Consider the following 26,307-nt stretch of genomic DNA (forward strand, 5'->3'; position numbering starts at 1 on the left):
ATGTACTAAGAAGCAGCAAAAACATGTTATGTATGTCAGAACGGGGTGGGGAGTGGTGGCACAGTGGTTTGCGCACTGCGCTGTGAAGCTGTGGCGACCTGAGTTTGATTCCCGGCCATGACTAACATCAGTGGCGAGCGGCATCTGAATCAGTGCTGGGCTCCCCCGAACCCTTTCACTGACGCGCACTGACCAGCGTGGTGAAGGATGGTTAAATGACCAACATGGAGTTGGGAATTGACAATGAGATATGAATATGGAACTTTATGAGAAATACCATAGAGTCTCAATAACCATTAATAGGGGAATGCTGAAGCCACGCATTTTTTTATTAAAAATGTCAAATGTCCCACTTGCTCAATCTCATTGGTGGTTCTGAACCAGAGGTGACAATTCCACATTCCCGTACTTGGGCCGTTCCATCCATACAGTGAGTGTTGTGGACTTTATGCGAAAAGGCACAGCCTTACAAGGTAGTCGTTATTTTCAAGACTCGGGGGGGGGCATGAAGGGGTGAGATCACAATGTCGCTAATTATTTGTATAAAAAGTGGAAATATCTGCCTAACAGGACCCTGCGGGGTGGGCTGGTAGGAACGAATAACCAAAGAATATAAACATAATGTATTATTACACTTGTTTAGCCAGGAAAGCCCCACTGAGTCAAAAGGTTTTTGTAGGGTCCTGCCAAGTGTTTGCAGTAGGGGTTGATGTTGATACACGGACGGACGGACGGACGATATAATCTATTGGTGGTCTGGTCCACTTCGTTCCTACCAGTATAACATCCCCTTCTCACAGTGTTTGGACCACCTCATGTTGTGCGCTAATCTAAATACAAGATAGCACAATGGGACCTTTAACTGCATTGTACACATGTATGCAGAGAGGGAAAAGATAAGAAAACAGAAGATTGCAACATGGAGAGATCACAATTACACACAATCCCAAAGATCAATGGAGCAACACAGGGAACAGCACTGAGAAGCAACCGAGAGAGCAATGGATTTCATATGGATTCATTCAGCTGCTTTAGTTTTGACTCGCCCAATACCACAGGATGGGAGCATTTCCAAATGACACTTCAAGTGTTTGAAAATGCCTTCATGGGCAGCATATGCAAATGCACCGAAGGTTTACAATTTAAACGTTTCGCTGGATACGTAAATGCCATTATATAACCAGATGCCCGCAGCCGACATTTTTCGCTCCAAGCAGACGACGGCAAGCGGTCGTGCGAAGTGGCGTGGGACAGAGTAAGCGAGAGGCGGCGGCCGAATCGATCCGCGATTCGGGAAAAATGAGAAGCCGGCGGAGGAGACGGAAGAGGAGGGAGGAGGAGGGGGGGGTTGTAGCGGGCAGAGTCGGCGAGGCCATCGCCCCGTAGTGAATAAGTGCAGCCTCAGCACTAGACCAGCAGCCCCGCGGGCACACGACAGGCAAGTTTGTGCCAGCCACCACGGAGAGCCCTGCACACGCACCACCGGGCTCACGGCCCCGCAGCCCCGGGGGCTCCGCGCACACGCTCCGCCTCTCCGGTGTTAGTGGTGCCCGCTAGTCGTGGAACGATTCACCGCCTCTGTGCAACCCCACCCGCACCGCCACTAAACCGAGCCATTCGATAAAGTGTCGCGATTCAAGGTCGCGATTGTATTTAAGCGAATCGAATTCTTTATTTTCCGGTGATCGTCAGCGCTCTCAACGGCGGTGACGTGAAGCCATTAGATACGACGTGCGAATCAGAAAACGTAGATTGTTACACGCGCTATTTGACGTGTTCATCGTTAACAGATGAATCGGTATTCGTCAAAGAATGGACGTGTCATCGTTCCACAGCTAGTGGTTACAGGGGAAAGTGGATTTTGGTGAAAAGGAAGCGTAGACATGCACGCCCAGTGCCTCTGTTTAAGGGAATGACAGAACATTAAGGAATTGAACAAAAGAAAATCCACAGCTGTAAACCCCAGAGAGAAAAACTAAATTCCTGTTACAACTGATAAAATCATCTCACTTAATCAACACTCACAATTAAAATTACTATGTGGTTAAAGAGATTTTACATGAAGAAAATATCCAATATATGCCAGCCTCATGGCATTTTACAACATACCACACTGTGTTTTATCTGGCCACCAACAAACATGTTAACTTGTTGGTAACCAAAATGAGCAAAGTATGCAAATAAACACAATATAAAGGTTCCAATTAGGACAGACCATAATGGTTACCACATAGATGTAGCCAGGATAGTGGGATCTTAAAACCTATCTGTGCGGATCTTTTTTGGGAGCATTATCCCTTAAGGTGTATGCGTTTTATCCGGGTACTCTGGTTTCCTCCAACATGCTAAAAACTCACAAATAAAATTTTACTCAGGCAGGGAGCCATCCTTATAAAAGTGCCTTTTCTTGGATAAGTAAAATTATTGTTATTATAAACATTACGTGCCATATTTTTTGGTGGCTCACTCAGCTCAATCACATTTTCCCATTCCTGGAAACATGAAAACGAACACAACACAAACCACGGAAATTGCTGAAGCTCCTCATCCTTATTTTTCCTGGACGTTTCACCAGATCAAACACGATGAAGGAGATGCTGCGGCTGCTGCTGCTCAAATGGTCTTGAGACTCAGTGAGGCTTTCTCGGGTAAATAGAGGGCACTATTATTTATTGTATCATGCCCTTTACTTTGGAACGTCGTACTTGGCTTGGTGGTGAGCTGGGGCACAAACAATGACTTCAGCAAACCCCCGAGAGCCAGATGGGAAGTTCAGGATCGTAACCCACAAACCTTCCCCTGTGGGCCCCCCCATAACCCCTGCAGCCCTGACCTCTTGGCAAACACCGTCTGCCACTGGGGCCCGCACCTCCAAAATCGACTCCCAACGCCACGGTTAATGGCCCGGCATGGGCTCACGCGAGAACTTTATTTTTTTGTTGAGGCTCGTGGTGGCGTAGCTGGGAAGTACGGGTTTTCGTCGATGGGAAACGCTGCCCCCCGGTCGATAGGGCTTTGCGGACAATTTTACGGAATGCATCACGCCGGGTGGAGGGGGGGGGGGCGGGGAAACGATGTCAGTCCGATTGTTTTGAAACGAATGACAGCCGCGTGCGACGGTTATATCTTTTTGCATGAATATCTTATTTTAAGCAATGGGGATTTAGGACATGCTGCATGCTTGTTATTAAATATCTAATGTAGTCGTGGACACTTGCACATCACCGGCTGCGTTCTCCCTGACTATATCCCTACAGAACCGGTGAGAACACTGTCCTAAAGGCTTTGTAATTTCACAAATGCAATTTATGGATGGATTTCAGCACTTTACAAGTATCGCCAATTTGCATTGAAATATCGCATTACCAAATGAACATTCACGTGCGGCAACTACCTGGCAAAATTGTGAAGAGCGGCAGCAAAGAAACACACCACGTCAAGTGTGAAAGGTGAACCAACTCCTGTGCACGAGCAAACTCAACCGGACAGGCAGGTTTCTCACCTGCTCTTGTAAATGTTCTGTCTTAGTTTTTTTTGTCATCGTCCCTAGCGAGCGACGCGCCCGTTCGCGAGACAGGCCGTCCCTTCTGCGACGACGACGACGACGACGACAACGCTCTGAGTGCCTCTGCGCCTGTCACCCGGGACATTCTGTGCGGGGGGGTCCCCGGAGCCCGTCACGACGGCGTGAACCAAGCCGCTCCGACATAATCAGCGAGATTAGCGGCTCCGTCTCCCCGGGCAGATGCGCTGGCGGTGATGTTCGACAGGGACGCACGCACGCACGCACGGGCCCGGCGGCTCCCCGGCGCGGCCCGGCTCTAAGCCCTCCCCACGGCAGCCCTAATCCCGGGGCTTAGGCCCAGCCTGCCGAGAGCCCGCCCCGGGCTAATTCTCAGCCGGGCTTCGGGCCTGCCCGGGGATTTTAGCAAATCCTGGGCACAGATGAGCGGCTCAGCTCCTAACCCTCAAAGCTGTCGCTCAGCCATCACTTCGCCATTTTGCTCACGGAAAGGTCAGGGTCCGTTGATGCACAAATGGCTTTCTGCATGTATTTTTTAAGCAGCTATTTCCACTCTGGAGTCCTGGCAATTTGCTCTCAGATCATAGCCTCTGGTGCTTTAGCTCGGGCCCATCTTCCCTTCCCTCGATATATATTTCATATCGTCACTACTAATGCAACTGGGCTTGGTGCGTTCTGTAATACTTTTAAAATGCTAAATACGACCACAGGAGCCCCTTGGAAACACAAAAAGCAATTCACGTGAGTAAAAACAACTGCAACATCTCCTGCAGAAATTGCGCATCAAATTCAGAAGATGAAATGAAAAGTAATTTGTTGTTCACATTTTCTATCGTGAGGAACTACAGGCCAACGCTGCAACATATTCCGAAATCGGCTACATTATTTGATAAAACTATCCAGTCAAATAATATTTGAATGGTATAAAAAACATTGAATGCTAAAAAAGTGTGTAAGTAACCTATTTGTAAAATGTAAATTTACTTCAATTGGACGTAGCTTTTGAATGTAACCTAAGAAACAAACAAAAAGCCAATTCTGCCGTGCGATGCGACGTGTCCTCAGATGTACCACAAGCACGAAGGAAGGCGGGCGGGCAGGCAGGGAGCCTAAGATGCTGCCCGTCAAAACAATCGCGAGCCGCCCGTTTGAAGCGCTCGGTATTTGCACCTGCGACGCGCCGCTGCTTCTTTGACCGCCAAGCGTGGCCGCGCCATTGTGTCGACACCACAATTAGAATCGCACACACACGGCGGCGGGGGGGGGGGCGGCGGAGCAGAGCAGCCTGGGCGCAGAAAACCCAACACCTGACAGGTGGTGCGCGCCAGAGTGCTCGGGCCGTGGGGCCGGCTGCTGGGGAGGCAAAGCCAAAATGCAGCCGTCCAAACTCTCTCCCTGGAGGGCGAGCACGATGGCACCGAGAGCCGCAGAGATACTTTCGGACCTGTGCGCTCTGCGGTATCGGAAGCTGTGACCGACTGCAATTCCCACTGCACAATACCCACTGCACTGCACTGAAAATGGCCACGGCTGAGCGTAAGTGGCTATGGGGGAAGTTGAGATTTGAATAAAAACTGGACAATGAAATTGCATTGTTTTAGGACTAAAACCCCCTTTAAGAAGGAGCTGCCCCCCCGCGCTAAACGGGAAGAGCAGGTGCACGACACTTGAATTGCAGCAGAGCGAGCACCTTCTTTTGACAGGGCGTTACACCACCGTGACCTGAAATGTTGGCAGGTCCAAAAATATCGGCAGAAGCATGCGAGATTTGTTAAACGGCAAGAAGGCGCGTGATTGAGAGGTGGGGGGGGGGGGGGACATGTTGGGGGGGTGGAGGGATAGGTTGGGGGGGGGGCATACGAAGCGCTTCCGTGCATCAGGCTATGGTGCACGTCGGTGCATTTCTCCAACCCATGCACGAGCGCTGGGCCTGCCGAGCGGACCCAGCGCCGCTCCGCTCTGCTTGCTGCGGCGAGCGGCCTCAGGCTGCGGCCCAGAAACGATGGGAGCGTCCGCCGCCGGCCGACTCTCGGGCCGGCACTTACCAGCAGCCAGCCGCTGCCACTGATGTCGAGCTCCGTGGTGGAGCGGTGCATCCGCGCCGGCTTGTTGTGCTCCGTGTACACCTCCGTGTCAGACGTGTAGCCGCGGTCGGACGTGACGCCGTTGGGCTGGTGCGATGGCAGCTCGCTGTCCGACTGCGCACCTGTTTAACGAATTGCCCAAAGGAAAAGCAAAAAGGGGGAATTAAACTTGACCGCTACAATCCATTAAGGATGGGGGGGGGGAAGAACAAACTAATGTCCATCACCTGTGGGATGTAAAACAGCAGCAAGTTATGCATTTTACACAGCTAGTCCAACCACCAGACACACCAGCATTTACATTAGATTTTTTTGAAGGACAATTTTTAACCATCCAGGTAAGAGGGCTTAATAAAAAGCCACATTAGATTTCCCCTGCTGAATTATGGTATAATACATGTGAAGAAAAGGAGGTGGCTGATTTTATACGGTGACAAAGCGGACAGCACGTATTGAGTGGATAAAACGCAGGAATTGACCCCAACTTCACTGCGATTAACTGCAAATCGTACAATTAAATGCACTTCTCATGTTGGACGTGGCCACTCTTGAACAGACCTGAAATGTCACATTCATCTAATCGGAGAAGAGCCTTGGGTTAAGCTCTGAAACAGGGCTGGACATATGGGATGACCAATCGTAGCCGCCTCCCCATCTAAAACATTCAAACAGGCAGTGTGCTTTGTGGGACTGGTTGCGGTGCACGTGAGCCAAGGCAATGAATAAAGCACGTCTGCGAGAATACATTTGAATGGAGTAATTACACAGTTTCATTATAATTGGCATATTTTTTTTCCTCGAAGATGAGAAAAGAACAAATTGCAGTATTCTGCCAGTTTCCATTGGTTGTTGTGATTACGTCATGTACACATGGTTCAGATAATGTCTATTATATCTACAATATAACTTTCAAAATATATCTTGCAATGTCACTGTGAATAACAGCCTTGGTGGTGAGAGCTTATCTTCTTGCCCGACCCCTCTTCTGAATTTCCTTTCGTATAATTTACTGGCATAATCTCAGTGTAGCTATTCAAACTTCATAAAGGGCTTTGATCACTTAAACATATATATTTGCATTAATTGCCCTTGGAATACGTATTCTAAGGGCAATCAGTGTGGGTAGACTGGATCAAAACGATGACCTAAAGAGGTGAGCGACAACAGGATGGAATACTTGTGTAAAACTGAATTTAATAATGAAAAGCAACATACCAATGTGGCTAGAGAGGACATTTTTCAATCGGTGGATACTATCTGTTATGACATATAGAACAGAAACACGGACGCTGATAACGAAAACGCAACAGCAATGGAAAAGTAAACAAACAGGCATGGCGAGAAGCACGCTGTGAATTTCACCGAAACAGGAAGAGGAACGCATGGCTCATGAATCAAACGCAAATCGGGAAACACAAGACTGGCTGCTGTTATTAAAAGTTAAGTGGGGCTTGGGCAAGAAACGTCGTCGCTGGAAGGGTTGATGGGCTGGTGGGTGAGAATAACCAAGCAGTGGTTGGTAGGAGGGACCCCCCCTTCCCCACCACTCACCACGAGAGAAGGACCACAGTGAGACTTAGCGATGAGATAACCTCATGTGCCCCTAACCAACCATAACTAACCCTAATTTTCCATTATCCTAACTAACCGAGAGAGGATTGTGGCATGGCGGGACCGAGAGGAGGTTTTTTGTTTGTTATCCGACAGTGGATGGAACCTGGCTAATGAGATAATGATGGGATAGTGTCCGCAACGGATAGAAAGTCTTCCGCAAGCTGGAGGCTGGGTGGCTTAGAGGTCCGAGCGCTCGCTGAGCTGACACCACCGAGATCCTGAATGCAAATTCCAGGCAGGCAACTGTAATTACACTGGGTTCTCAAGTGTAGCAAATTAATAATCTCACCCCAGTCATCATCATAAAATACATAAAACTATATTAAAGTTGGTTTTGCATTTAACTTGGCTAAATTTCAGCTCTCAGAATTAAAAATGTCAGTTTGACGGTCACACGAAGAACATTTAGCTGTGCAGCATGGTGATGGAGAAAGGAGGAGGCACACTATGGTGGATAAGAGGTCACTTGAACCCATCTCACTAGTTCTGTGATATCTACTTATGCAGGGCGTCGTTAAAATGAGAGGCTGCACTGCTCTGCGAGAGCTGTGAATTTATTCTTCGTATTTGTAAAAAGAAAAAAGAAAATATTTCCAATATATTACCTCTCGGTAATAATTCTCTGTTTTTAAAACTTCAACAATATGGAGACGTCCGAATGCAATACAAATCTCTTTACAAAAGAGTATTTGGTTGTAAGATGCATTTTTTAAAAAAACCTAAAAAAAAACACCCGACTCGTGAAAAATAATAATCTCACACGAATCCACCAGTTCAAGAACCACACCTCCCGTTACGACGGTTGGCTATGTGCCGTACAAAAGAAGTTCAGCAGACACAGGCACGGACGCACGCGCCTCACACAACAATGAGAGAGAGAGAGAGAGAGCGCGGCACGCAACGCTCGTTCGTTCGCATCACCCGAGTCGGCCACTTCGACGCCGGCCATGTACTGCAGCGAGGACGGGGGCTTGGCGCCGGCGCCGATGCACTCGAGCAGCGTGAACAGGGTGCTCCAGTCCTCCTGCGAGTGGATGTTGGCCGCGTTGGTCTTGAGCAGCTCGTGCAGGCCGAAGGCGATCTGCCGGCTCGCTTTGGCCAGCACGGCCGGCTTCATGAGCAGCAGCACGCGCAGCGAGTGCAGCACCTGCGGTCGCGCGCGCAGCAACAACAGCCGCTGTTCGCCACTCAGCCACGGTGGCATCATCGCCGCGCTCGTGCCAGGCTAGGTGCCCTCTGAGGCCGCGTGAAGTGCCGCCGGCTCGCCGGTAAGACGGTGACCGGCCCGGGTGTTGTGGGTTAACCGAGAAGTGGCTAACGGACGCAACGCGTGTTCACGCACACACGCACGTGCATCCACACCCCCCGAATAGCGTTTAGATCGCCTAAATACCCAACTGTTGGAACATAAGCTATCATTTTTGGACACATGCTGTCATTGAGCATCTATTAAGGCTGGCCAGCACCATACATGGCCGCCTTTGTCTTCCCAGCGTTGGCTTTTACACTCAAAATTAAGAACCCATTGAAGGTTCAGACGACCTAGAGGAGGCCCAGTACAAGTTCATAAATTATTTGGGAATTAACCATGCCAAGTGATTCAGAAATCACCTGCAGTGACTTGGAATCAAAGTCGGGTAATTGGGTTCACAGCACACTTTGCGAACTAATAATTATGCCACCGCTCCGCCAACACATGCCCATAAGTACACCCTGTATACACACCTAACACAGATCTCCTGCAGTGAGCAACTGTTAACGCCACCGCAATACAGCTCGCAGAATTGGCAATGCTAAATATTGGTATTGCGATTCTTAATAACTACAATTACTGCAATTCTAGGATCATGATGTATGTATGTATGCTGCATTTATTTCGGACTACACGTATCCAACCGTGCTAATTGGGGGTTGGTGCCACTAATCGTGTTATTTGTTGGCTATGTAACATTGCAGCAATTCGTTGAACAATATTGATTCTCAAGTTCACATTAAGTGCATCAAATGATGCGTGTGTGTGAATTATTATTTACAATGTATGCAACTTATAGGCAGATATGTTGACGAGATGGGACTCAGCTGTACAAACAAGACAGCCAAAACTTAAAATAATACAAATCAGGGAGTCAAAACGAGACAAGAAACAAAAGAGCTTGAACTGGACCACAAACCATGAACCACAAAAATTCATCGAATCATCAAGGGGGGAAATCTCTACACGTTTATAGTGTCCATGGTGCCACATCAGATATCAGCGACACTTGGGCACAGTGCAGAAGGGAGTGAGAAGTGGCAGGCATGCACGAGTCGGGAGCGGGTCATGAGTGGGTGGCACGGCGCTGGTTCCTGCGTGCTATGAGCACAGATGTGTGGCGGGCAGCGCGTTGCACTAAAAACTCGGCTACCTGAGTTCGATTCCCACTCATGGCCAACACCAGTGATGATTGTCTAAACTGGTCCTGGGACTCCCCTAGGTCGACTCAGCCTTCAATGAGTACCTAGTGCGGTGTGTAAACATCGCCACTAGGGAGTGCTGCTGGCCACATGACCCCCTCGTGGACCATGCTGGCCTTCAAAGGTGCTCTCCGACAGCACTTGCCCCAACAGTCAGTTAAGGCCGTACGGGGGAAATCTTTGTCTATGTTTGTGTACCTGCGTGCTGTTCTCTTCGCGGCGCAGGAGGCGGATAGCGAGGCGTAGCAGCCCCACGACGGCGCGCTCCAGCAGGAAGCAGTGCTCGCTCGCGTGCACGATCAGCTGGTACAGGTGGTCGCGCACCGTCTGCCACAGGCAACCCACGCGGTCCCTGCGCACCGCACAATTTCACAGCACGATCGATCGCGGTCAGCTGCCCGTTTGTCGCTGACGCAGCCATCGTCGCTGTTACCGTAGGAGCCACGTCTCCGGAGCCCACCTTCGCCAACGCGCGCTGAACATCCTTGCAGTGGCGGCATCGAACAAAGATGGTCAACGCATCGCGCGCTTTCAGATGCGCTTCTGCGGCCATCTGGAAAGCTCTTCCTTCCGATATTAGGAAGTGACTGGAGCTATGCACTTTTACATTTAGTTTGAAAAAAATAATTTCTTGACAACTGCTTTTTGTGTTTAATTTTGTTGTCCTTCCCCCACACCTCCGGTTAGCGCGGTTTGATACATACGGTGCGAAATAAGTTAAACATACACACGAACGGCGTGGTATGGTTAACTCCCTATGACCAACCCAGCGTGGGGTGGATTTAATACAGAGGCCCGCATGTACACGTGTACAATACTGGACAGAATATATGCGTTGAAGGAGAAGAGCTACCAGGTCACAACTGTTGTCTGTTCCATTGGAATTTTTTCCTCGAAGTAACTTCTTCATTTGGTATTAAGATCTCCACTTGAAACACAAGCTGAACATTTCTGGAGAGGTAATTCAGCAATCCAAGCCAATTTTAAATATAGCTCAATCAATTGAAAATAATCTGGATCCGTAAGGGTTCCACTCAATGTGCATGAATGACGATTAATCCAAACATTGATAACCGAAAGTGAAAAACGAATGTATATCGCATGCATATTCAATCACGACAACACTGAATACATCTGCCTCACTATTAATATTAAAACAGAAATCCACCTGCTTAAAGATGTAATTTGAAATACGAGCATGCGCGTACGCAGTGCACACTACCTAAAGTGGACTGTGCACATCCACCGTCTAATATTGGAAGGGGTCTGGTTCACTGCTGACCACGTACAACGAAAGGGTTATTTATTTATTTAACAATCTCACTGGACATGTGTGCGCAAAGTTCACGAAAACCCAGCGGCCGCTCTGAGCGGCGATGCATCTGCCGACATCGCACACAGACACCGGGGAGGCAAGCGGCACTCTGGAATTGAAATCGCGTGTGTGCGTGTGTGAGCACACAGGTTTGCACACTAGCGGCAGGTACTTGACGGTGTTACGAGGAATACACGAGCAAAAGCCTGCACCGCCCGGTTGCAATCACGTGACTTGTATGAACATTGGCACTAACGGCCTCTCCCATTTCTAATTATAGAACCCGTTTGCTTACGGTTCATTTGCCCGAAACATGTAAAAATTACTTTGCGTATTCTGTAATCGGTTATACTGCCGACAGATATATTTATTCACGTTAAAATGCGAATGCGGACATTAAAGAGTGCTCATTCATGTATTTCTGAAGTTGTTATCACAACTGCCGTTCACAGTATTTGAGCATAAACTCCGCAAGGCTGTAAAACATATTTTACGACTCGCAGAAACCCAACCGTGCCAACCGTCAGTTCCAATGAGAAAGTGACCCGCTGACACGCAAAGCATTCGGAAGACCGTCTCTCGTTCTCCCGTCTCACTTCCACGGTCTTGGCTTCTACGAGGTGTCTTTTTTTTTCCTAACCGAGTCGGCGCCGTGCCACATCCGCGGGTGTACCCACAAACCTCGCACCGTCGTGGGCGGGCGCCGGCAACGAGTGGAAAATAACTCCCGCTACTCCCGGACACCACTTGAGGGACTCGCAGGACCACAAAAGCGCATGCAGAGCCTGCGCAGAAAGGCCAGACCCTCCCCCTTCCGGGCAGGGCTCTCGAACCGGCCAATCGTCGCCACTTTTCAACCAATCCAGAAGAAGGCCGCTGAGAGTATGCACTGCCACAGAAGGCCACGTGGTTGATGGGATTTGTGGAGGGACGGATATTTTAAGGAGGCATAGTCTGCTGAATGGATTTGTTGCTTATGTTCTTCACAGTCACTCGAATGAATATTTTGTGTCAGAATGGGGCAAAAACCCTTTGAGGTGGCGTCTCTTTTGCAACGGAGGCTTGGGGTGAAATACAGTAGGTCCCCGACATTATGTGGGGAAATATAAACGTGTCCCCCCACATACTTTGTGGGGGAAACCCATAAAAATATAAAACTACAAACAAAAATATTGCAAATTGCAGTTCCGAAGGTCTAAATTTAAGCGTGCAAAGCGGCTTATTAGCTGCGTCTCTACGTTGTGTAGAAACATCACTTGCCTGGCAGTTCGTACTGAGAATCTGTGGCAATGAATTTGCGTATCCCAGAATTGCCTTGTGGCTCTCATTATTTTATATGGCGCTTTATATTTGTAAAATATAAAATGAAATATAAATAACATTGCAAGCTGCAAATGGGATCAAATTAGATGTCATTGAAATAACACATTTATTATTTATTTAAGAACATTTATGGATCGGGGTGTACCCCCCCCCCACCCGCTGAGTTAGCCCAGTATTTCGTGAACACGCTGCATTATAGAGGCACATTCTGTAATGCATTCAAGTTAGGCGTGTGAACCTCCATCGGGTAACAACTTGACCAAACCCCACAAATACTGAGCTCATGTTAATGATAATAAAGCCAGGTCATTTGTATCTTATACAACATCCGAATTTAACAGTGTCTCCCAGAATTCTACAGAGGGCGGGGGGGGGGGGGAGATACATTCGGCTGGGAGGGTGAGGCCGCTCATCAGACTTGCAATGGCATCACATAAGCCAGATACAATGCACGTGGCACGCTGCCGCCCTTCTTAGCCATTGTGATCATTTGACATTGACCTAGCCCGCGGTCCGGCATTGTGCAGCGGCCCATGTGTAAAGCCTGCAGGCGACTCCATGGCGCTGTGTCTGGGTGCCAGCGTCACATGTCCTTCACAGGGGTGCGATCTGTTAATGCCTCGTCGCACCGAGCAGCTCAACGCTGTCACGGAGACGACAGCCTTTGATATCATGCCTCAATGTGACCATTTGAGACCGTACCTCTCTCCTAAACGTCTTGTAATTGGTAAAAATGCAGATCACAGCAATAAGCTATTTATAACTATATGTTGGATTGGACGTGTAAACGATATTCATCCAGCACACGCGTAATCACAGAGCCATGCAGGAGCGTCCTCAGTGGCCTTTTGTGGTTTTCGGAGACCTCCGCTCAACTTGGTCACGGGGCAGTCATCAACAACACACGAGATTGTTTGTATGGAGCCACAAATGCAATTTGGGTTGTCATGAACACCCCAACGGTGGAGGTTGTGAGCTGCACAACGACCTTGCTCTGTCCGAAACCTGTTCAGCAAGGCCCGCTGATGGCATGGCAGGTTGAAACCAGGTGGACAGACTGTAGGATCCGCAAAAAGGAACTGATTTGGTGCTGATTTTGCACTCCACTCCTCCTGCCGAGCAGCCCTGGCGAGGCTGTTAGGACCGCAGTGCGTGTGTCGTGATGATGGAAAGCGTGCGCGTCAGGTGGATTTTTGGAGATCTTCGTGTAGCGGTAGGCTTGGCTTGACGTTGATCTTCTGCAGTAGCTTGCTGGTTGCAACTTCCCGTCGGATGCGAGGGGGAGCAATGTTGCTCAGGACTGGAAGCCTTGGTAGGAGCCGATCAAAGAGTTTCCCGAGATGATGATGCTCATCATTTAGTGTCGCTGGAAATCGACGAGCTTGGTGCGTGACAATCTACTCCATTGAGCAGCACTCTGCCACTGAGTAGGAGATGGCGAGAGTTGAGGCAATTGCACCCCATGATGGACCAGCCAGCTTGTGAAGGAGGTTGTTGCGAGTCTCTTGACCTTTGCTGCCGTTTTCTTCAGATGTTCCAGAAAGCTCCGTGTCGCTGGCCTCCTTTCATTCGGAATCACGTTTAAACGGCAGAAACAGGAGCTGCCAAGGATGAGCAGCGATTAATAATTATTCCCCAATAGTACATTTTCCAACCTGATATTACAAACACGTCACCGAAACGTGAAAACGTTGACGCTCATGTGCCCACGAAAGCGACGAGCGGCCTATCGTTACGAGTAACCCCACACCATCCGCAGGGGGATCACGGTGGGGGGGGGGGGGGGGGGGCACGGTGCCCCCTGTAATTCGAGCTAACTGTTTTGGAAGGATTACTTTGGAGGACACGGATAGGAACACGGACGAAGAGGGCCCCTCTCTTGGCCCATCGTCTGCCCGCTTCTAATCCCGGCCCTCCTCCCTCCTCCTCGCAAACAAATACGGTCGAGTCAGCAGCAATGGACGAGAGAGGAGAGAGAGGCAGCGGAGGGGAGCTGCGCTTTGATGTGGGTGTGTAATTACACGCTGGGCCCCCGCTTTACTTCTGCCACAATGCGCGCGTTGTTCGTGCCAACTTGGGAAGATTATTCAGGCCTCAAGGCTAAGGCCCACACACGCACACGGTCTTTTATTCCGCAAACGTGGGTTTCGGAATTGTTGTGCGCTAAGTACGTTTAGCCAAACTAATTCGCGGTGCTAAGACTGTGTATTCCTTTCTGCGTGTGCGTGTGGCTTCTAAGGGCTTTCTGTTGGGAGTTTACACGAGTACGGTTGGTAAAAAGGGCTGGTAAAAACAGTATGTTATTGCTGCAAAGTCTCCGCAGAAATCCACGCCTGAATTGGAGAAAGACAAAATAATTAAAATGCTATGTGAACTAACCGACAGAAGTAGCATATTAATATATCACGCCCGTAATTTTAATCATGAATTTTTTAATCTTCGCGCGGTGACTTAAACCTACTTTGATGTACCACGCACGCGTAAAGATTTCTAAGTGGTGCCTGAAGGTTTCAGTGAATGACAACAGTATCGCCTGCTCTGTCACTCGTAATAAAGTGGGCGATTTAGACACCGCTGAATCTGCCACACGTGTGTGTCGCCTTGCTTTTACTGGTTACGGACAGGCAGCACGTTTGTGTCGTACCGTCTGGAACACAAACCCGCTTTGTGCAGACAATTCTGTTTTAAGACCAGTAACCATGGCGCTTCAGCGCTGCGCCTTCAAGCCTTGATCCTCCGAATGACTTCACAGGGACATCTCTTACTTAGCTCTGCTTACAATAACAGAAAACAGATTAGCGTTGTTTGTCTTCACCTGACGGTTATTTTTTTGGTCCTTTATTATTTTTCCATTACCTCCGAGGATTCGAGGCCTCGGTGTTTTCTTTTACAATTCTCATAAAGTCCTCCCGCCTCGGCACGCCTGGAGGGCATTGCGAGGCGGGAAAAAGGGACTCTTTATTTTACTTAACGACCCAAGGAAGGCTGGCAGTGGCTTACAGAGCAGATTAAAATTACGCTGGATTTATAGAAAGGGGGCCCCGCACAGCTCGGAGAATGTCTTCGAGCTTGGGCCGTATGGAAATAAGCCATTATTTTTTCAGAAAATAGCAATTGCAGACCGCACTGTGTGCTCTTTCCACGCCTATCCAATGCACACACACTGCGCGGATAGAGCCAGCAAGGGCAGATGGAGCTGGCGAGGATGGATCAAGGAGGGGTGGGGGTAGAACGGTATGGGCAGCATTGGGGGGAGAGAGTGCGCACTTGGTGCGTCACCCGGTGTGTGTCACCGCCGACAAGACTATGACCCACTGAATATGCTGGAAATTAAATCTCTGTTGAAAGCGGGCATTTGCAAGCAAAACTAAAACATTTAGTTCTTCGTGCGGTTTTCAAGCAAATTGAAAATCTTTAAGAAAACAAATATGCAGGGGAAAGAAAAATCTAACGAAAACCCACCGAGTACATTTTTCTCATCCTTTCTCTCGTGTTTTTTTTTTTAAACCAATACTAAAGATGACCCTGGCTTCAGCGGCTATTGAAGAACTGCCAAAACAAGGTGGTCGAGAGTGACTCCATTACGCCGGCCGCGCTCACGCTTGCGCGCGTGCGTGTCGGCACACGCAATGCGCGCGAGACCGCCGTGAACGTCGAAGGCACAAAACGCGAGCGGCGGCGGCAGTGCGTCGCTGCTTTCCCCGACACACGACTGTGGACCCACTTGTTCTGCAGGATGATCTGCAGCAGCATCTCCAGGTAGAAGACGGCCGCCTCCTCGTCGTACCCCTCATCCTCCATCGACATGGACGACAGCGCCTGCGAAAGAAGAAGGAGGAGGGGGTGGCGAGACCACGTCAACCCCCCCGCTCAAGACTAGCGCGGCCAACGGCAATGGCGCTTGGACGTCGCGAACACGGAGAGGACAGGAAATCTACAAGCTCGGGACAAGTCTCCCTGGGTTCTTTGTTCTCCCTTTGTCGAGTCGGCCGTTCTCAAATTAATTCGCTGATGGAGGGAAGCCGTTTGACTGAAATCGCAGAAGCGCCTAAAATGTGTCCGGAGTTTTGAAGGAACACGCTCAATTGTGTTTCGCGAGTTGCACAAGGCAAGGGTTTAACGAGATCAAGGGTTTAAAGTCAATGAGCCGTACACTTATTGTTGAGGCTCATTATTACCACAAGGAAAAGCTGCTCAAATTAACTTTCTAATTACTGTTGTAACAAGAGTAACCAACAACACCTACAATTCACGGCTGCATCGGATTGCATTTGTCTAATAGGAATTACTCGTGATATTTGACAACCGCGTTATTTGCAAAACTACATTTCAGCAAATTAAAATGTTCAAAATATATACATATTTCTCCCCAAGACACGATGTATTGTGTTGAATGTTGAAATTTTTTTACATGTATTTTATTAGCTCAAAGTCATACGACATAAAACATTTAATTTAGCTCATGCTCTGAAAAATATATAACGCACTGCACGAACATTTGCTTAAAAAACTATATAATACCAAGAAAAAAAAAATCACAACTGCACAAGTGTGTCAAGACCCTTAAAACGACCATCAATGAGATAACACACAAACAATAAATAACTAAATATATTTTATTACATACGAATAACCTAAATACCTACCAAAACATGCACACGTACAATCTAAGGCAAAATGCAACGCTAGCTTTTTTAGGCTACACTCCGAACTGGGGTCAAGATGACAACCTTCCAAGTGGCCACCGGTCTAATTGCACCTCATCACGTCGTGCCGCATTGCACAACCCACGGCGCTCCCGTGGTGGCATTAGGTCACGGCTCTCCTTCCTGCTCGCACGCCGCGGCAACAACAATTACGAGCTCAACGAGCGGGGTGGGTGGGGGGGGCGGCCCGCTTTGAGACAGGCCCCTAAAATCCCAGCGCTAGACTCATGAATCATACGCGTCCCACTCCGAAGCCTGACCACATGAAGAAGAAGCGGGGCAGGCGGCGTGCCGAGCCGCCTCTTAGCGCGAGCTTTGTGCCGCGCTCGCGATTCCAAGCCCCGACAAGCTCGCCCGCCGGTGCGAGGCTTAAGTCGAAAAGCGCACGCTGCCCGCACGGGGCTGCGGACACGTTGCTGGAGACCTCGATGCAGGCAGGAGCCTCCAATGAAGTTAGATCAGCTGTTAAGAGTATTGGCCATGGGTGCATGTTAGTTATTTTTCCCCTTACCTATTTTCCCTCCCCATATATATGTATATATAGTAGTGTAGCGGTTAGCACATTGCACTACGAACCTGGCGACTCGAGTTCGATTCTCACTCACGGCCAACACCCAGTGACGATTATCTGAACCGGTCCTGGGCCTCCCCTAGGTCGACTCAGCCTCAAATGAGTACCTGGTGCGATGTGTAAACATCGCCACTTGGGAGACAAAGGCGGCCGGGCGTGATGCTGGCCACCCACCTCCTTGTGTGTTGTGCCGGCCTTCATAGGTGCTACTCGCTAGCAGCACTTGACCCAACAGTCTGTTCAGGCTATGGAGGATATTTTTTTCTCTCACACACAATTTATACCGGATGTCGCAGAAAATTGTGACGGCCGTGAAATTGCAATTGACACGGGACACTCGGCTTTCGGATGGCTCAATGGAAATAATCCAGCGACGCGTGGATTGTGAATGCTGGATTAGAGCACCGCAGCCAACAGAGGGAGCAAGCCGTTTGCGTGTCTCTAATTCTAAGCAAGAGAAAGCAGCTTCTCATCCTCTCCGTCGCAGCCTGCGATGGCCCAGGGCACAGGCTGCAATCCTATAATAGCACGTTAATCTCACACGTGAATTCATTAGTCTGCTGTGCAATTTACCCTCAACATCCAATAAGTGTTAGGTAGCGTGTGGTGCTGTAAAGCATGCTTTTAAGATTAAAAAGGAATAAACGGACCTTCACGAAGACAAATACATACACGTCATGTCATCGGAAAGTGGTGTTAGGATTATGAAAGGTTTGCTACGTCTTTACCATAATTTTAGTGTCAATTTCGTTTCAACAAATATGACCAAGATGTTTTTGAAACCGTGAGCTTTCCCTTTCTATCGAAGCCATAAAGAAACTGACCTTCATCAACTCCTGCAGAGATTCCAGCCGCAGGAAGCGAGACTCTGTCAGCAGCTGCTCCGGGTGACATTCCTGATAACCAGAGCAGTGGAATTATTTTCAATAAAAATATGGTTACGCAGGCACTCAAGCAATCATTTGGGCAAGCATGCCTACAAGCGCTCTCAAATACGGTATCATCTTCAATCATCACAGCAAAATCCCTCTTATTCGCCGAGTCCCTCTTAATGCCGCAAAACAATAATCCGCGCGTCTAATCTTCCTGTGATATGCGCTTTCCCACAAATAAGAATTGCTCAGAAGCATTGGCAAATTCATCCGATTATCCGTGTTTATCCGTGGATAACTGCACAGATACCGGGGGAATGCCAAATGCGGACCAACAGGATTCGCCAAAAATCGTTCCACACAGCACCCAGGATGCGAGACGTTTCACTGGAGACGCGGCCGCCAATAAACGTTTAACGGTGGACGTTTATATTCTTAGGTTTTTTCGGTAAAGTCACGTAGGTAAAAAATTTAAATTAATAAAAGTAAAATAAAAATAAAATAAAAATCACGACGTTTCGGAGGCAACACAAGCTTCCGTCTTCAGGTGGAACCGTCACAGCACGATTGCTGTATCAAGTAAGAGAAATTCCAAGAAAACCGTCCTTGTATATATGCTGGTTGAGGGTGGGAGGTGGACGTTTAGCCTAAACGTGTCTGCGACGTGGTGGATGATGTAACGCTGCCGGACCCCACCTCTATGCACTTCATGGCGATCTTCTTGAATTCTTGGTCCTCAGCCGAAGGTCCCCTCTGGCCGGACTGTTCGGGCCCGCTGAGCGTCAGCCAGTTCACAAAGCTGAACATGGTCGAGTCAGAACTGCAAGGGGCCACACGACGCGTAAAAGCCGCTCAGTCAAAGTCGCACGAAGTAGCAATGTAACGGTCAAAAGTTGTACTTTACTGTTTATTTTTTAAACTTTAAACTCGTTTAAACCTGCGCGTTGTTTATACCTTTTAAAGGGTTGGTAGAGGTGTCATCGTATGCCACGTTATGAAGAGTAACAAAAATAAAGCTGTTAAAATGTAAATATTTTTGAAAAGGCAGACGAGCAGACATTCAATTTCTTGCTCGTGCGACTGCTGGCCAAATCGCCTCTTAAAAAGGTAGCCGTAGCGAGCCGTGCCTGAGGGTATTTGGAACAAGTAAGGCTTAATTTACGGGGTGCAGGAGAAGAGTTGTACATCTCCAGTCAAGCGGAGAACAGGTTAAATTTCGATTTAAAGCTTTCGTGACTGCAGGGATTCATCTTCTTGGTTCTTTCGGTAAAGTCACGTAGAAGGGAAATAATAAAATAATGCTTAATTTTTTTTCTTTTATTATTTCCCTTCTACGTGACTTTACCGAAAGAACCAAGAAGAGAAAATCAGGTTTACGAGCATCTCTCTTACCGCTGGGATGGACTCTCTTCGCGGAGGATGGAGATTCTGCCGTTGGGGTCCACAAAGTCCTCCACCTGCCACGAGACAGGCCACGTTTAACGACGACTCGTCAATTATCCAGCACTCGGCTGAATTGATGAAATTCAATTGACGCAAAAGGCCACCTTGACACCTGCAAAAACAACTTCAACAACGCACATATCTGGTTTAATTTCACATTTGCCAGGTGGGCACGATACACAGGTAAACTGTTCCAGTGTGCCGATTAACTTTGAGCATGCCCAGGGAAAGAAGAGGGCGGTTAATGAATCTGAACACCCGAATAAAATTGATATTTTACGAACTCATTATTAGGGATAGGCTAGGCCAAATCTCGCCTTCTCCATTATCATTTAATGTTGCTGTCAGGGGTGTAACGTGTCACTCGTCTCACAATTAAAAAACTCTTGATCAAATTTGGAATCAAGAATGCATTTATTTATTAACGCAATGGTCAATGTAGTAGCCTCAATTGGCGAGAAGGTGGCCATGGGGAGGGGTTAAATGAACCCCTTACATACATATATTAGTTTAAAAACAATGCTTCTTCAACGCAAGCAGCGTGATCTGGAGTCTTAATACTTAATTGATGAATCAATGCATTGTTACCCCAAGCCCCCCCCCCCCGCCCTCTCCTTCTTGGTTTCCCCCCCATAGTTGCTATCCAGCGTTGTGAATGGTGTGTCATGAATAACACGGTGATGACGCCGATCCTGAGTGCGGTATGTGGTTGTGCTCAGACCACACTAAAACGTCCGAGGCATCTGCACAAAAGGGATATTGCCTTTCGAGCACGTGCAAAAACATGCAAATCCACGCAACACGTGAACACACACACGCAAGGGGCACGCACCTCCACCATGGACTTGGGCAGCAGCTTGGCTCGGAAGATCTGCAGCATCGAGTCCATGATGTTTTTCCAGCCCTCCCTCAGGATGTCTCCGTGCCGGTGTGCCAGGTTAAACACCGTCTTGGCAGACAGCTGGGCCTTCGGGTTACTTCCAAACATCACCGGCAAGTTATCCACGGACTGCTCGCGCCAGACAATCGGAAGCAGCAGCAAGAAAAAGAAACGGTGGCGCGGTTAGTGGTTACCGTGGGACGGCACTTGCCGCACACGGTTCGCTCTTCGGCGATACCGGCCACTCCGGCACAATGTCCGCTCGCACACGCAGCCCTCTGCTCATCATCGCACATTTGGCCTCATTACTTTATTTTTTTATTATTTATTGAGGTACTGTGTGTTGGCATGGTGTGGTCTGGGATTATGTTGGCTGTTGTTTTTTTCCCAAGCTTGGGAAATTGGTGTACTTATGCAATTTGAACTTCAAGTATTTTTTGTGATTTGGTTACTTTTCCTATACTTTGCATTCCTGATCGTTTTTTGCAATGTTTGTTTTTAGTAACTTTCTGACCCGCCCCTACTGAATTGCTTTTCTTTAGAAATGCTTCGTTTGTTGTTCTTCCCCCACACTTCCGATTAGCATGGTTGGCTACGTATGTGTGCGAAACAAGGTTCAACATACATACACGTTGGACGTCTGTGAAAGAGCTTCACAGCTCATCAGATTTCTCCAGAATAAATAAAAGATTCCAATTTCCCGTGGCCAATTAAGCTGTTGCGCTATTAGGCCTGGATCACGTACGCTAGGGATGGACGAACCACCCGTGGGGTCACGTCGCGAGGGGCAGTGGGACAGTGCAGCCAAATCCATTGTTGTACAGCACTTCTACGCTTCCACATCAATGCTGCCTGCCTTCCCCACCTTCACCGACCTACGCTGACCAGTGTGGTGACGTCGAGTCAAATGACCCCCCCCACTACCCATACAGGGCGAAGGAACGCCTCCTCCTCATCCAGCAGTGGATTGGCAGAAGGGCAGTATGTGAACAATAATAAACAATTGATTCTTACAAACACAACCTTCAAGCATTTATCGTGAGTGTGGAAACCAAAATTAGTTGATGCATTGTTGAATGTCAGTTACTCGTGAACGTCTCAAACATGTAACTAAATTAAAGTGTATGTTCATTGTAAAACTTCAAGCTTGCATTGTTTTACAATGCTATGCTCATACCTATTAACAAACACAGTACATGGCATAGGAAGTAGACTCAGATTACGTTTGCAAGCAATGTAAGATTCAAGCCTAACTATTTACCAAATGTATGACAAGTTCAGGAAAAAAAACCTTTTGAAGCAAGTGCATTGAAAAAACTATTTTCTTGTACTTTTGTCTGTTCTATGCCATGCATCTCCTAGTGACAATGAAATGCTGTGGGCTGGTGGTTTAAAGTCATATTTCCGAGAGTATCAAAATATGTAACTTATCTCAGGTTGCAAGTGATAAGACAGTGTTTTTGTGTTTAGTTTGTTGTCCTTCCCCTGCACCTCCGATTAGCACGGTCGGCTACGTACAGTGGTGAAAGTTCAACATACATGCATACATATTGTGTTGTCATCAGCGTTAATATGATGCATGTTTTCAAAATGACACATACCATCCATGGATGGACACGATAACATTAAAATAGAAACTATTTACGATTTTTTTTTACGAGGTAAGGTCCACTGAGCTATATAGCTTTTTTTCAGAAGCGACATGCCCACAAATGATAACTCAACAAAAAGTGGCTTATTATGTGGAAATCTATAGCAGCCAAATACTCTAAAAACATGCTTCTAAATGTGGAGGGAAAAGCCGGAGGACCTGAAGAAAAAAAAACAAAAACACACGACTTCCTGAACACCAGGCGAGGGAATTAACATCTCACCAAAAGCACTGTGACAACCCGCAAGGAGAAGTTCATATTCTTGGTTCTCTCGGTAAAGTCACGTAGAAGGGAAATAATAAAATAATAAAAATATAAAACAATAAAATATAAAACAATTCTCACAATAATATGTGATAATTTTATTGTTTTATATTTTTATAATTTTATTATTTTCCTTCTACGTGACTTTACCGAAAGAACCAAGAATAGGAATCCCTGCAGTCACCAAAGCTTTAAATCAAAGGAGAAGTTCATTAACACGCCCGAGTTATTTTTTTGCCGGGACTTGGTCATCCCTTCTCGACCGCCCACGTCTCTCTGCGTCTCTCCTCGCACCGACACCTCCGTTCCCCGCTCCCACCAGCCCCCCCCACCCCCCCGAGCTAACAATCATTTGTAACGGTCAGCGTTATCTAAATGCTCACGATGCTGGATCCGTCCCAGCTGGATTCCTGCTGACTTTACCAGCGACTCCGAGATGGGATAAACACTACATGGAATGCTGGATATACTGGTGTGCATTATTAAAAAAGGAAGAAAAATATTACTGAAGCAAAAACGATCCAAAAATATTAGACACAACAACACGACATTATTATTTTTATGGATTCCTTCTCTTGCCGATTTTTTTTACACTATCGCAATGTACAACTTTTGAAAAATCTATGACATTTTTTGTAAAAGAATAAGAAAGGCTTTGAAGTCTTTATTACTTACCTCATTGCTGAGCATGGTGAACTTGCAGAGGGAGATGATGAGATTATCAAAGACGTCACTCAAGCCGTAGTAGGCAGAAATCATCGCACACTTCCTGCGAGACAAAAAAGGAGTGCATCCCACACGTTCCATATTTCCAAAAGGATTTTTGGCATTTCTTTTCAGCGAAAAATGGACGGCTTGATTTTTTTGTTATTGCGGCTATAGGTAGAGTAATCTCACAAAAAAAACGTGCGCTACATCAAACACTCCTCTGATGGGCTTGCTTAAAATCTCCCTGCTTATTTGACATACACAGATAATAACAATGCCATTTGTATCTCTAGGAAAGACTCACAGTCTTAAGACTCTCTTTTTTATGATGGCCCTTCATTAGAATAGTTGGAGAATGACATTAATCTGAAGAAGTCCAAGTAGCTGGTGGAAACCCACGAATTTCTGGGAGTGATCACAATCAGAATATTTATTTAGACTGGAGGAATCCGATGAGCTATGAAGCTCTTTTTCACAGATGTCCAGTAAGGGTGAGTCAGCCAGTTACAACAACAAACAATGCAAAAAAGGGGAGTGCCAAAGAGAGAAAAGGTGAGCAAGTCACATTAAAGATAAAGCATACAAGTACAGATTGCATAAACTCCACAAAGATAGATTTAAGCATCCATTGCTGTACTGTGATCTCCCAAGCACCACGCAGACCTTGGGAGGCAAGCACCATGGACATGATCAACACACGGTATACAAGGCATCTAATAAGCTTTTGACAAGTGGACGCCAATGACCATGAACCACCCGTAATGCATCCGACCTCATCAAGCCTTGGAAGCTAAGCAGAGTGAAGCATGGACAGCACGACCACCATGCATCACATGTGTAGTGGTGATACGCGCTGGGTGTATATGTCGTGTGCCAGCGCGTATGTACGGGTGTGTGTGTGGTGACGCGCGCTGACGGGGAGGAGCAGGCGTCAGTGCGCGGGTGGGGGTAGTGCTGCTGATTGGCTGTGTGCCGGTGACGCGCCCAGAGGGAGTGATCGGGTAGCAGCGCGGTGTGATTGGTCGGGGAGTGGAAACACGCGCTGAGCGGAACCGGATCGTAGGGATAGCGCGTGGGGATTGGGTAACTGAGGAGCGGTGCCGACGTTGAGGTCCGCATCCGCTCCGTCTCCCGGGAAGAAGAGGTATATAAGGTGATGCACAGAGGAGCAGGGGGCAGAAGTGGAACCATCTAAGAATGAAGACGAAGGTGCAGAGATAGAGCCCGGAGAGGAGAGTAATGGAGAGTAGAGGAGAGTAAGGTATAAGTGTGTAGCCAGCGAGAGAGAACGGTCTACACGAGCCGAGTAATGTATAGTGTGTAGCCAGCGAGAGAGAACGGTCTACACGAGCTGAGTAATGTATAGTGTGTAGCCAGCGAGAGAGAACGGTCTACACGAGCTGAGTAATGTATAGTGTGTAGCCAGCGAGAGAGAACGGTCTACACGAGCTGAGTGATGTATAGTGTGTAGCCAGCGAGAGAGAACGGTCTACACGAGCCGAGTATGCATACGGTGTAGCCAGAGAGAGAGGAAGGTCTACACGAGCCGAGTATGCATACGGTGTAGCCAGAGAGAGAGATGCAAAGTCTACACGAGGCGAGTGGAGAGTGTAGCAGAGGCGCAGAGTCTACACGAGGCGAGAGAAGAGTGTAGCCGAGGCGCGGAGTCTACACGAGGCACAGAGAGCCAGCAGCACAGAATCCAGAGAGTCAAGAGAAGCGTAGGGTGAAGAAGAAGAGGTCACGAGTTGTACCGTTGTATGGTGACCGCATTGTGAAGAAGAGAGGCCACGCGTTGTATTGTTACAAGTCAAGATTTAATAAAAGAAGTGTGTTCCCGTCAAGGAGTTTCCTGCCGTCATTTTCCAATACTTCACATGTATGATATGCCACCGCAGGGTTAAATTGTCAGCAGAGGGCAGTGCAGCAAATTACATCGTCCTTTCAATACCATGCTCCTATCTTTGAAAATTTGCTTTATAAGCTCATCGGATTCCTCCAGTATAAATAAATATTCGGATTCTATGCTCCCCGCCTTCAGCAACCCGCACGGACCAGCATGGAAAAGTATGGTGAAATAACCCCCCCGACACGCATGGCATTGGGAGGCCCTCACCCAGCACTGGATTTACAAAAGGGGCCGTACAAGTACACGACACGTGGACAGGAGGAGGGCAGGTGTCGGGCAAGCATGTGGGCGAGCGGGCGAGCGGGGCAAGGCGGCACCTGAAGCCGGAGATGGCCTTCTGGATGATGGTCTCGTCGGTGCTTTTGTCGAACACGAAGGACAGGGCGGCGATGGTGGGCCCCCAGCTCATGGTGAAGAGGTCCAGGTGGTAGGCGCCGCCGGGCACGTGCAGGAATAGGCCCTCCTGAGACACGCCGCGGTGCAGCAGGAGGTTCCACATGTAGTTGTCGCGCACGAGGCCCGTGTGCTCCTCCGGCATCACGATCTCGTCGTTCCTGCAAGCGGTGTTAATTCGATATCAGTAATGAAAACATCCACAAATGGAGAGATTTTTTTCAAAATATATATTTCATCAACGATCAGTGACGATCAGTGGACATAAATCATCAAGGATGACAGTTACTGATTGCCCACCAAACACGACGATGGCGAGACGAATTAACGAGCCTCAATGGAGACACAGACTAAGATAATGTTATAATACTTAGGACTAGAGTGCACCAAAGTAGACCGAAAATGGTAAATGGATGTACATGCACATCCAGAGATTACCGAGTTCACCAACTAGCTGATATTGGGTGCCCTTAACATCCACATTAAAAATGTGACTGCTCAAGTCACCTAGACTAAGAGAACGATTCATTGCAATCCAAAGACCTAAGATGGGACTAAAATTCTGCAGGTTGCCGTCGACAAAGCTGGTTCGGTGA

General features: G+C 47.9%; 1 protein-coding gene across 7 annotated transcripts in view; it reads right to left on the reverse strand.

Annotated features, from left to right (window-relative positions):
- Nucleotides 1–26,307, reverse strand: part of GBF1 (golgi brefeldin A resistant guanine nucleotide exchange factor 1) — a 168,492-nt gene that overhangs the window by 9,070 nt on the left and 133,115 nt on the right. For 4 of the 7 annotated variants that reach the window (XM_078597445.1, XM_078597448.1, XM_078597446.1 and 1 more), the window contains 10 exons: nucleotides 25,636–25,872; nucleotides 23,377–23,470; nucleotides 20,738–20,914; nucleotides 19,855–19,919; nucleotides 19,159–19,282; nucleotides 18,415–18,486; nucleotides 16,038–16,132; nucleotides 9,874–10,027; nucleotides 8,143–8,398; nucleotides 5,569–5,729 (listed from right to left, as the gene is read on the reverse strand). In XM_078597445.1, coding sequence (XP_078453571.1) covers nucleotides 5,569–5,729; nucleotides 8,143–8,398; nucleotides 9,874–10,027; nucleotides 16,038–16,132; nucleotides 18,415–18,486; nucleotides 19,159–19,282; nucleotides 19,855–19,919; nucleotides 20,738–20,914; nucleotides 23,377–23,470; nucleotides 25,636–25,872 — 1,435 coding nt within the window. The remainder of the gene's footprint in view (nucleotides 1–5,568; nucleotides 5,730–8,142; nucleotides 8,399–9,873; nucleotides 10,028–16,037; nucleotides 16,133–18,414; nucleotides 18,487–19,158; nucleotides 19,283–19,854; nucleotides 19,920–20,737; nucleotides 20,915–23,376; nucleotides 23,471–25,635; nucleotides 25,873–26,307) is intronic. The other 3 variants (XM_078597451.1, XM_078597450.1, XM_078597447.1) reach the window with 1 other exon arrangement.

The sequence above is a fragment of the Lampetra planeri genome, chromosome 9 (assembly GCF_965212315.1).
Source record: "Lampetra planeri chromosome 9, kcLamPlan1.2.h2, whole genome shotgun sequence".
Classification (NCBI taxonomy): domain Eukaryota; kingdom Metazoa; phylum Chordata; class Hyperoartia; order Petromyzontiformes; family Petromyzontidae; genus Lampetra; species Lampetra planeri.